Source organism: Trachemys scripta, chromosome 1 (assembly GCF_013100865.1).
Source record: "Trachemys scripta elegans isolate TJP31775 chromosome 1, CAS_Tse_1.0, whole genome shotgun sequence".
Classification (NCBI taxonomy): domain Eukaryota; kingdom Metazoa; phylum Chordata; order Testudines; family Emydidae; genus Trachemys; species Trachemys scripta.
Window position 1 is genome coordinate 186,363,333 of NC_048298.1, and position 12,757 is coordinate 186,376,089.

Here is a 12,757-nt window from a genome sequence, read left to right on the forward strand (position 1 = left end):
AACACACAGTCGAGGGAGAGCTTGGAACACCAAGGTCATTTGATTTTAAAAAAGAATGTACACAAAAGTTTAACATTTGTGCAAGGCCCCCCCCAGGACTGAACATTTCCCAGCATGGTGATTAAACCTATAAAGCCTTTCATTAAATGAATGCGCTTTGACAAAAGCTACTAATGCAAAACCCCCAAATGATTTAAAGATTTTTTTTTTAATTTTGAAGCATAGTTTAGGGTAAAGCTCAGAAGTCAGAGCTACTCTTCTACTAAAGTTAAAAAAAAGAGCAAGACCCATGGAGAGAAAGATGTTGTGCTCTGTATACATGAAAACCACTGTTCTCAGCAGCTTTTGCTAGGAATGGTTGTGTGTTGTTGCTCTGACACAGCTGTTGTTGTTGCGTCTGGGACTGCCCTTCAGTGGTTCCAATCGCTCCTGGAAGATAGAAGTTAGTCGGGGTTTCTACATCGCCGGCGAGGCATGTGACATATGGTGTGCCTAGACGGATCTGTTCTATCTCCCCTGTTGTTCAAGTCGGCAAGATCATTTTGAACCACAGGGCGGGTTATCATTGTGCTGAGGATGCACCTCTGGGTGTGTTTTTGATCTGTGAACTCAGCAAGATCAGCGGGTGCCAGGGAGAATGTTTCGACAATGTTTCCAGCAGGGGTATCTCAGTCTCAGTCCTGAGGAGACAGAAGAATTGCAGGTGGTCAAGAGGAGGCTGTGACACATTCTCAGGGCATCCAGAACTGTAGGTCACCCTGCTACCCTTCTGCCTTAGCAGTAGAGGGCTTTGTTGGTGCTAAATTGTGTGACCCGCCACCCTTAGCCAGCCAAACAAACTCCTTAGAACTCCACCAGACCTAACTTTGCCTTGGTTAACCCTTGGTGTACTTCAGTTCCCGAACTCTCCAGAAGCCTCGCCCTGCAGCATCCAGCCCCTGTCATGGGACGCTCACAGAAATGACCAAGTTTGCTGTCTCCAAAGAGACAGAACACATCCCAGCCTGTTGGCTCAGCTGGGGATGCCCACCTCCCTCTCACATAACAGCATGGTGATGAATTTCTCATAAAAACAAAAATGAGTTTATTACTAAAGAACAGAAATGGAAGTGACACTAAGCAGAGATAATAGCAACAGAAAATGGTTACAAACAAAACAAACGTATAATCATGCTGCCTAGTGACTAAAACTTTGCTCTGCAGGCTACAATCCTTAAGATAAGCAACCTTTCAGTGTCACTCACCCAACATGGCTGGGGATCCACCCTCCATCACAGAACGCAAAGAGTGCTGACCTCTTTGTCCCCTCAGCGATGGATAAGGCTATGTTTATGTCATGGAGGTCATGGAAGTCACGGAAGGTAGTGTCCTTTGTGTTGGTTACACAATACTTGATTCACAACAAACACCAAGGCAGACTGGTAACATTCCTTTGTCTGGGGAAGACTTGTTTATCCGCCCTGCTTGGTTACATGGTTGTAAACACTTTTTTAGTCTACACATACAACTTTTTAATTAATGGCCATACAGATATCATGCAACGCCACTGATGACCTGCGTGACGTAAATTTTCATTTGATAGTTTACGGGACTTCTTTATAGATAAATATCATGAGAGTAATGTGTTAGGTGTAGTGAGTTTGTCAGGCCTGATGGGAATTGCTGTTACATGGCAATGAATCCTTTGCCAGTGGGCATTGAGGGGCTCGTAGGATCACAGAGGTGACTCTATTTTTCTTTGTGTCCCTGCTTATCAAAGGGTTGGTAGTCAGTGAGGTTAACTCCAGTCTCTCGAGGTTACTTAAAGGCATGTGCTGGACCAAGTAAAATGGGTTGTGTTTGCTTTTACATGTGAACACTTTGTGCAGGCTACACCCTTATTTATCCCAGATAACTGGCACAACAACAAAACATACCGCCATGGCAACAGTGCTCAGTTACTGTAATTACATCTGTGCCATCCTGTGCAGCGTGTGTTGAAAAGAACAGCACATTCATTCACTGCACAGAGCATGATTGCATCCCAGCCACCTTGCATTCTCTACGTCGGCTGCAACAGACTGAGTTCAGTGTTGCCCCTGCTGGTTTTTAAACACTTTAGTGATGTAGGATCTGTTTATATTCTAGATCGTCCCCTTCAGACAGGTTCTGATGGGTATTTGCACTCTCACCCCAGCTACATTTGGGGATTCTCCACACACCATGGCTTAGGCTGGCAGATGATTGAGCTGCTAGTGTGTGTGTATGTGCATGTGTAGACCTCACCTGCCCCTCTCAGTCCATCCCGCCACACTTCTAAGTAATCACTGAAATTGTCTCTGTGTCCCAGGTGTTTTAGTATGATCACTGATGGCCCTGCTAGGTAGAACCTTTCCCATTTCCTCTCTTCCTGGCAGTCCTCCCTCCATTTGTTTATGCGACTTTTATTGTTTTAGAACAGGGAGTAAATATTATACAGAATCCTGAGCACCTCACGGGCGGGGCACTTTATACATACAACTATTAATATATTTAGAGACAGGCCTCCCCCAGCACTCCAAATCCAAACACTCCTGACCTCTGGGGGCATTCAAAGCCCAGACACAAACCTTGATCAAAAGGACCTCTCTCTAAAGGGGGTTGTATTAGAAAGCCTGATCCAAATTGTATGGCTCAGACCATCTCTAATAACGTTGTTATTCAGTTCCATGTTATCTATCTATCTAATCACAGAAGAAAGAGTGACCAGCTAGCTCAGGATTTGACAATGTTGCATAGTGACTTTCCTCTCAACCACAAGTTGTTGGTCTTGGATGCAGGAATTGCGGGCAGGGCTGGATGGAGGCAGATACACCACACGTCCTTCTGTAGGCCCCTCGCCACTTGGAGTCATGTGATTTCATCTGTATCTCAGCTTTGATTTTTTTTTTTTTAGTAAGTTTCTTGTTCTCATGGTTGTGAAGAAGATGTTGAAAATGTGACCTAAGTGTAACTGATATAGTGACAAGTATCACAGGGGTAGCCGTGTTAGTCTGGATCTGTAAAAAGCGACAAAGAGTCCTGTGGCACCTTATAGACTAACAGAGCATAAGCTTTCGTGGGTGAATACCCACTTGCGTCTGACGAAGCATAAGTATTCACCCACGAAAGCCTATGCTCCAATATGTCTGTTAGTCTATAAGGTGCCACAGGACTCTTTGTTGCTTGATATAGTGACATCTGCCTGAGTCTGCCAACAGCCTGAATCAATAGCTCTGAGAAGGGCGAACTTCTCAGTGTTTCTCACTGGGGTGGGAACTCCAAGACCCAGCATGCTGGGATGGCTCCACAACAGCCACCCCAGCATATATACCTTGGCTGCAAGGTAAATAGAGGGACCCACTTGCTGCCATCCCTGCCCATCCACTGGGGAGAAGGGACCCCATTGCTGTCCCTGCTGCACCCAAGGGAAGGAGAGTCGCTTGCTGACATCCTTGGGTGGAAGAAGAGGGATCATGCTGCTGTTCATGCCTCTCTTAAAAAGAGAAGGGGGGGGGGATTCCCTTGCCACTGCTACTCCAGTTGGGTACCTGTGCAACAGGTGTAGAGCCAAAGGGGCCCCTCTGTCATGGTGTCCCTATGGCCCTGGATTGCCCTAATTCAGCCCTGGTCCCAGGGTGAAAGGCTACAGCCTGTTATGCAGGAGGTCAGATTAGATGTCCATGGCTGTCCCTGAGGCCCACAGAAGAGAGAATCCTGTTGCTATCTACCTACTATTTGTGAGCTCTAAGGCAATTCACACAGGAAGCAGGAAAATGGAAGCAGTAGCAGTAGAGGCTGCCGGGAGCCCACCAGCACTAGGATGTGTGCGTGCAAGGAGAGTCGTCCAGCAGAAGCAATGACAATAGCCATGCCAATGTCGGCAGCCTGGCACTAACTTCAGTGGAGCTTTGCCGGGGCAAATGATTTTTTTAATACAACAGCATTCATTTGCATGCTCTGAGCAGGCTGATCATATGGTACTAGACTGCTTGTGCTTTCGTCTAGCTCCTCACAGGTCGATGTGTTGGAAAACCTATTTTCTCTGGGAATCGCTTAGGGGCAAAACTACGTGTAAAATGGCAATGCTCTTTTGGGGAGGAACTGTCTCTTACTAGGTGTTTGCACAACGCCTAGTCCAATGTTCTGAGTTGGGGCCTCTGCGTGCTACTCTGCAATATATGCATCATCATCCTGGCCAAAGACCATTACAAACCTTCACAACAAAGAGGTCTCCGCCCCATTAGAGTAAATCACTGCTATGTCTAAGGTGTGACGTAAGTGCTTTTCAGCTAGGTTTCCGCATGGTACTTGTACAGAAGAAAAGTTAATTCACTTTTTTTAAAATGTATTTCATCCTCTCACCTCTACCAATGGTCTCCCTCCAGGTCAGGGTCGAGACATGTTAAAGAGACCAGCATGGAGAGGCTTGCCGAGCTTCTGCCTGTGCTGTACCTGTTCCACGTGAAAAATGAGGACTTCACCGTTAAGAGCTGTTCATGAGCCTTCTTTTGGACTATAGATCATTGCAAAGGGGAAGTGTAAGGAGGGGTAGAGGACTTCTGGTGGAGCTATCTGGTAGACACTCTGAGTAGGAAGCTGATGAGAGGTGAAGGTGTCTGCATTTGAAAACAGAAAAAATACAAAATTAAGTTAAAATGAGGGTAGCTGTAGGCCATGGTCAGATAGGCGCTGCTGTGGGCTCAGCATGCGAGAAGGGAGCTGTGGCTCTGGGAGGAGATCCACTGCAAGAAGACTGGATCTGGCCAGAAGAGCTTCATGCTTGAGGAGCCCATCTCCTGCAACATGAGCTCCAAAAGGAGGCTGAATGGCCAATAAAGGGAAGGTCAACCATCTGAAGCATCTAGGGGAAAGGCAAAGGAAGTGGCAAGGTTGGAACAGAGGAGCTGGGAAGCTACCCAAGGAAGGAATCACAGAATTGTAGAACTTGAGAGGTCTTCTAGTCCAGTCCCCTGCATTCAAGGTAGGACGAAATATTATCTAAACCATCCCTGACAGGTGTTTGTCTAACCTGCTCTTAAAAATATTCGATGATGGAGATTCCACAACCTCCCTAGGCAATTTACTCCAGTGCTTAACCACTCTGACAGTTAGGAAGTTTTCCTAATGTCCAACCTAAACTTGGACCATAAACCGCCCTTGCTGCAATTTAAGTCCATTGCTTCTTGTCCTATTATCAAAGGTTAACAAGAACAATTTTTCTCCCTCCTCCTTGTAACAATCTTTTATGTGCTTGAAAACTGTTATCAGGTTCCTCCTCAGTCTTCTCTTCTCCAGACTAAACAAACCCAATTTTTTCAATCTTCCCCCATAGGTCATGTTTTCTAGACCTTTAATCATTTTTGTTGCTCTTCTCTGGACTTTCTCCAATTTGTTCACATCTTTCCTGAAATGTGGCACCCAGAACTGGACATAATACTCCAGTTGAGGTCTTATCAGCATGGAGTAGAGTGGAAGAATTATTTCTCGTGTCTTGCTTATGCCAGTCCTGCTAATACATCCCAAAATGATGTTTGAGAAGAGTAAGAGCTGGAAGGATCGGGGGGGGGGGAAGGGGGGGGGGAGGTACTCATGGTTATGACTTGAGGAGAGAAGGAAGGAAAATAGAAAATTCTACTCTTTGGGTGACAATACACCAGCTGTGCAGAAAAGTTCTTTTACTGTGTCTATGCAGTATTCAGCAAATCACACTGAAGTTATTCAAGAGGTCTTTTTTCATTTTTTAAAAAGCACATCTTGACCCTTAGCCTATAATGTGGAATAATCAATACAGAACAAGTTATGTCAATGTATAATCTTAAAAACCTTCATGGTGTTCTTTTAAACTTTATGGCATTACAGTAATTACAAACACAAAGGGTGTGGTACACGGTTAGCCACTAAGATTACATTAGTTTTCAGCCAATATTTAACTTTCCAGTAAGATTAGATTTAACGTTTCATTTAATATAAACACAGAACCTAGAGTACAATGTAGTTATTTCGCTGGCCAGTATATAGCTGAGTCTAAGCTGGCAGTTGCTTGAAGCTTAAGATTTTTCTCTTCCCTTCAAGATTATTGTAACATTAGCAAGTGAAATTTTAAAATCTCAGTTGTTGCTGTGAATTTAATTACACGAAGACACAGAAGAGGTAAGTTTCTGTTAATAATTCTTCATTTCCAATAGAAAAAGCACAATACCTTTTCTTTTGACTCTTTTCCACAGAAAAGCATAAATAATGAACAAAATGGAATGTGCATGACAATTTTTAATTATACTTATTTTCACAGAAAATTTATTAGGTCATCTTAATCTTACACAGTTGTGTGAATATATGTGTACGCACACACACACACACACACACACACACACACATTCAAGGAGAAGATATGTGATAGTAGGAGGCCATTTAATTGAGCAGATGAAGGCATAACAAGATCCAGTGACTGGACGATGAAGTTAGAAGAATTCGAATTGGAAATAGAATGAAAATGCTGATCAGAGAGGATAATTCCTCACTGCAGCAGCTTACCAAGGGACGTGGTAAATTCAGCATCACTTTAAGTCTTTACATTGAGATTGGGTTGGATCCTCTAGCTCAAACACAACTCATTGGGCTTGCTAGTTTTTATGCATGCAGTAGCAAAGAATAATATCCACTGAAGGAATTACTGGTTGAAATGCAAAGGCCTGTGCTATGCAGGAGGTCAGACTAGATGATCATTATTAGGCCCTTCTTGTCTTAAATATCTGTGAAGTTGTGATCCAGTCACAGCTTTTTATTTTATTTTAAACAAGAAAAAAAAAAAAAACAAAAAAAAAACCACCCTGGGAAATAATCGTTGTTTGAGCTTTTAGACAAAGAAAATCTAAAGTTACAGTTCCCACCGCAATCATGATACACCACACTGCGCAGAGAGACATGGCATACTGTGCAGTAGCACCAAACGTTACATATACAATTGTGGGCAAATCCTACCCCTGGCTAGAGGGGGACCCCGGCCGTGGAACTGGTGTGGTTCCAGCATGTAACAAGGGCAAAATTTGGAGGGGGCTGCGTAGAAGGATGTATTTCCAATGAGGTGTTCCAGCAGCAAGAATGGGACAGGTGGGGGCAGATATTCTGGGTTGGGACTGGAGAATCTGCTACTTCACGCTCTTCCCATTCTCCCCACAGCCCACCTGGGGGGGGCAAAGGACACAGAGGGCACTGCCGGCACTGTGCGTCAGTAGTCTCTGTGTGATAGCTCTGCAACAACACCTGCCTGAAGAGCAGGATTCCTTCCTCCTGTCCCTCATTCTGCCTGGCACTCAGCTAGCACTTTGGGGGGTGGGGGGTGCATATTTGGATATTATGCTCTTACAAATGCATTTGTGTGTGTTGCGTATGGGCATGCCAGATTTCATTTTTGTAGATGAAACAAGAAATGGATGGCTGAATTCTGTGCTGATATACCTTCTGCAGCCCCATTGATTTGAATGGCTCTGTCCTGGCTGCTAGTCAATGCAGAATTTGACCATTCCTACTAAGCCAAATCCTAAGGGTCTTACTCAGCTTTTACTGAGTCCTAACTTAGACAAAACTCTTCATTTGGCCTGAGTATAGAATGAAACAGAACTGAACTAAGAACTAAGTAAAGACCCACTTGATCCCCTAAACACATGGTAAAATGCAGACACTTGGGACCAGATCCTCAGCTGGTCTAAACTGGCACTAAATTGTACGCTAGCTGAGGGAATTGACCCTGCAGTTTTAAAATACAGAATTTAAAATATCTCTATATTTGTACAGAATTTAAAATATCTCTATATTTGTTTTCAATGGCAGTGCATTGGAAATATGGTTGATTTACGAAACTTCACCCAGATATTGGAAGATGTTTTCAAAAACACATTTCTTAACTACATGAATAACTGGCGCCGGAACATGACAGCGGAACAAGATGCACTGCAAGCAACAGTCGATGCGGAAAACTTTGATTACGTTATCTTGTACCTCATTGTAATGATTGGAATGTTCTCCTTCATTATCGTGGCTATCCTAGTGAGCACAGTGAAGTCAAAGAGGAAAGAGCACTCTAATGACCCATATCACCAGTACATTGTTGATGATTGGGGTGAAAAATATAAGAACCAGATTCTAAATCAAAGCGACTTGAAGTGTACGATCCATGAAAACATCAGTGCAAGGGACAAAACCCCTGGATCGCCTTGATTTCTTGGAGATAGCACCGGTGAACACACTATAAAGCCATGTATGTAATGTAATGTTTTCACTAGGATTCTGAATTGCCATCACATTGTCTGATAAATAGCCAGAGGTGTCTAGGTATAGATTGTTCCAGAGAAATTATATCTACTGCTTCACTGTGAGATTTTTGGGTGAGGCTACTTAGTCGGCCATCCGAGAAAGAGAAGTATTCATACTTTATTTTGATTTTCTATTCTGCTAGAGAGGCATGAAAACACCTAACAAAAATCGCCCCCAAACTATGCGCAGATTTAAAATCTGGATGTGGATCTGACTGTGAATATCCCAAATCGAAATAACGGACAAAACCAAATCCCTAAATCTAAAGACATGTGAACTTCAAAGTGCTCAAAATCTGGATCATGATCCAAACAGGACAGCTGGAGTTCATCTCTTATAATATAATAAAATCTTGTAAAATAAATCTACACGTAAACTGTCTGAACAATATTTTATGGTGCTAGGCATAGGAGATATCCTATCCCTCCATCCATTCAACATGAATAACACTGATTTTACAGTGCAAATTCCCATTATCAATTTGATATTCTTCCATATTTGAGACAAACATTTAAAATACAATACCTCAAAGAATCCAGTTTTAAAGCTACAGAACTCTAACCTCATCCTTTAACCACCTGCTGGTTATCTGCACTGGGCACCACCCACCTTTGTGTCTGAAGTCTTTGGAGAACCAAATCTTTCTCACAAAGTCTGGTGCTCTCTAAAATGTATAACACATTCTTCCTTAGTTAGTTGTCTTACTTAGTCCCTCTTCTCTTTTATTGTCCAGTGGAGAAGGCTGGGAGCTGGGAGACCTGGGTTATACCCACTTTTCAATGGTGTATGTGGCAGTCAGGACCCTGAGAACCAGCGAGGTCCTGTGTGTGTGTGAATGCGCGTTCACATATGGAGTGGTTCAAGGATCCCAAGCATTGAACCTTTCTCCTGTCAGCCTCACAGGTGCACCTTTTAGGTTTTCTTCCTGCATGGGAGGGGATGAGTGGGTGGGTTTCTGCTCAATGGGAACAGGTTTCTGGAGGCAGAGACTATGTCTTCTCCTATGTTAGTAAATCACCACCAGGCTGGTGCTCAAACAATAACTATAGGCCGAGCTGGTAGCACCGCGTATCATTAAGGCACATAGGGAAAGGGGATAGGAGCAGATGGATAAGAGCAGACAGGGAGGAGGCAATGGGGACCAGGAGCCAGGGGGGTGGATAGGAGAAGGGCAGGAACTGGGGTGAGGGTGTGGATGAGAGAGGGAGATAGGGTGATGTTGGGATGGATAGGAGCAGAGAGGGACAGAAACAGGCTGAAGGCACTGGCACAAATCTGGGTCTGTAATCACTATAACACATTGCCCTCCAGAACTTGGCAGAGAAATGTACAGACTCTGGACTCCTGGGTTCTATTCCATCAGAAAATAGCTATCCCGCTAATGGCTGGACCACACAGACTATAACAGCCTATTACTGCTACCAGTTATTCCATTAGCTCAAGTGGTCGAGGTCTGTTCTGTGGATTTAAAAGTCCCAACCCTGCTGATGAGCCATGTGAGGGTCAATATGGTTCTACCATGATGGGATTTCTGGTTCCTCAATTTGTTTTATCAAAAAATAGGAAAATATATTAAAAATAGTACATGAAAAGAATGTGAAGGCTGCAAAGTCAAACACCCAAAAGTTAGGAAATAACAGAATTCAGGTTGCCTGAGTAACATTAATTCAGCCCCAAGTGTGTATGTGTTATGATACAGTCTTTAATTACATGATCACATACTATTTTAACACATGACCCCTGCTTCATTCAGTGCACTGGCTGGACCTGTTCTGGGATGAATTAGGATTGTGTAGTGAATGGGGATGTTATGTGCAGCAGGGCCCGTCCCTCATGCTGGGCTACTTAAACCAAACTTTTCACAAGTGGGAATTAAATGTGTGTTCCTCATTTTTGGCTGCCAGGCTTGAAACCCTGAGGACAGATGTGCAGAATGCTCACAGCTGCACCTGAAGTCAAGGGGAGCTCTGCTTTGAACATATAAAGTGCTACAGATGCTAAGTAATTTGAAAACTCAGTCCCTAGATGTCTCAAGTTAGGCATCCATACTTAATTAGTTTCAGCACCTATGGGTCTTCCCTTTGCGAGTTTGTTACCCAGGGGATTCAGTGACAAAACAGCCTTCTGAAAAGTACACAACAATGCATTTAGTAAGAACAATGCATTTAGAGAAAAAAGGATTTTAAAAACAACAGTTTTCACGCATGTCTGTCCATCCTAAAATCTTACACTGTCCTGATGGTAAACTAGTCAGGCCTAACTTCTTCGGACACCCCAGTGGGTGCCTGCAGCTTTGTCTGGTCCCCCCCCCCCCTCTCTTGACCCTTTAAAAATGTCTATGGTCCTTTTTATATCCTGTGTTTCATGGCTTTGACCCTGCCCAGTTTTGTAAGTTGGAACCAGGAGGTCGAGCCTTCACAGCTGATAGTTTAGGCATTATCTCTTAACAACATTTACATGGCAGGGGTGACCACTGTTTCCCTGCCTGCTTGTTTTTCCTGGTGGCCCTGTTAACCCAGGATAGTCATATAGTAAACATATCAGTAACCAAGCCAGCATACAGTATTCATAAATTACTACAGAGCAGTTGCAAATTCATCATCATAACGTATATCCCAAGATGTAATACCTCAGGGAAGTGCAGGCCATGGGCAAGACTCCATTTAAAGTCACTCTGAAACATGGTTTTTAATGGACTGGATGGTAGAGCTTTATTTCACAGAAGGTTTCAGTGCTGAACATAACATGGTCATAGTGAGGGACTTAGACTCAGATCCTCAAAGACATTTAGCTAAATACATTTGAGAATGTGGGCTTTAAAGTGCTCCCTTCACACCCTCCTCTAAATAAATTATGCAGCCTGAAGCTTCACCTGGATTTTCCTGGCAACAAACATTGGATCATTACATTCCATCATGTTAGTAATATCATGTACAAAAACAGTCTGTGATTTCTAAAGGGCTAGACTCTGACCCAGACCACACACCTGGGCAGGAGGGTCAGAACCCTCTTTACTACCTGGGCTATAGGCTATGTGGTCATTGGGTGTGGGTGACCAGGGATATGGGGCACTGCATGCCTGTTTCTTTCTCCCCACCCCAAGTAGCCAGTGGGAAATGAGAGGAGCTGAGGCACCAGGTTGGGGATAATAATTTACTGCTGGTAAAAGCTAGAAGCAAATGACTACCCTTTGAAGCAAGGAGGGAATTGAGGCGCCCGGCACCACAATTCATTCTCTGCACTACTCCTGGGGTGGTGCAGCAACATGCCCCCACCTTACCATGACTTAAGCAACAGAGAGTCCTGTAGCACCTTTAAGACTAACAGATGTATTGGAGCATAAGCTTTAGTGGGTGAATACCCACCTCGTCATGCGTCTGACGAAGTGGGTATTCACCCACGAAAGCTTATGCTCCAGTACATCTGTTAGTCTTAAAGGTGCCACAGGACTCTCTGTTCCTTTTTAGAGATCCGGACTAACAGGCTACCCCTGTGATACTTACTATGGCCTGTGACACTAAGACGCAAAATAGTTAGGACCAAATTCTGCTCAGGCACACCAGTGTAAGGCCACAGTAGCTTCATGTACTTCAGTGATATACATAGGTGAGACTGTGAGCAGAATTTGTCCCTAAACTTTTGCCAGTGCTTTGGTCTGTGAGCTGAGCATGGCTTCATTGCACACACATGGAAAAGGATAACCACAGGACATGAAAATCTCCTGAGAAATTAACAGTTTAGGCATTAATTTTTCCATCACTAGAAAGTTCTGTTCTATTGCTATCCAGGTTACTTTGCATACGGCCTTCTGTTTCCATTTAGCTGCTATTTTACAGAGAGCAGCTGTGTGTGTTTGGAGTAACAAAAATACATCGGAGTCCAGCAGAGGTGAACTAGAAAGACAATACTTGTGCTATTAAAGGAATGCTATCAGGTTGAAAATCATGTTTTGAAAATAATAATCTATAAATATAAATATAACATAATATGTCATGTAGGTCTACATGGCAAACCAACACCATTTGCTATTCAAACCGAAAGAGTGTTGCTGTTTTTTTGTGTGTAACTCATTTAGGTTGGCCACTGAAACTATGGAGATTATCTGGCTTGCAAAGACGTTGCATGAACTCTTCAAACATGGAGGGACAAATACACTATCTAGGTCAGATCCTCAGCTGCTGTAAGGTGACTTCAGCTTTATTGCTTCTCAGTTGTATTGACTTCAATGGCGTTGTGCCCATTTACACTTGCTAAGCATCTGGCCCCCATCTACCTAAACCAATAACATGTATAACATTGTATCAGAGCAATTCTTTAAAAACATTCTTTAAAAAGAAGCAAACTGCCCACATTTCCTGGTTTCCTATGTTCCTTATCATGGTATCTTAGGACCTTTTTAGAAAAGAAAACAGGTAGTGCATTATTGAGTGGCTCTCTCTGGCTCCCA

General features: G+C 43.5%; 1 protein-coding gene across 1 annotated transcript; it reads left to right on the forward strand.

Moving 5' to 3' along the window:
• The first annotated feature begins 6,015 nt into the window (after positions 1-6,015).
• On the forward strand, positions 6,016-8,630 carry KCNE2 (potassium voltage-gated channel subfamily E regulatory subunit 2). Its single transcript, XM_034758833.1, has 2 exons — positions 6,016-6,150; positions 7,828-8,630. The coding sequence occupies exon 2, from the start codon at positions 7,840-7,842 to the stop codon at positions 8,212-8,214; it is 375 nt and encodes a 124-aa protein (XP_034614724.1). The 5' UTR covers positions 6,016-6,150; positions 7,828-7,839; the 3' UTR covers positions 8,215-8,630.
• The last annotated feature ends 4,127 nt before the right edge of the window (positions 8,631-12,757 follow it).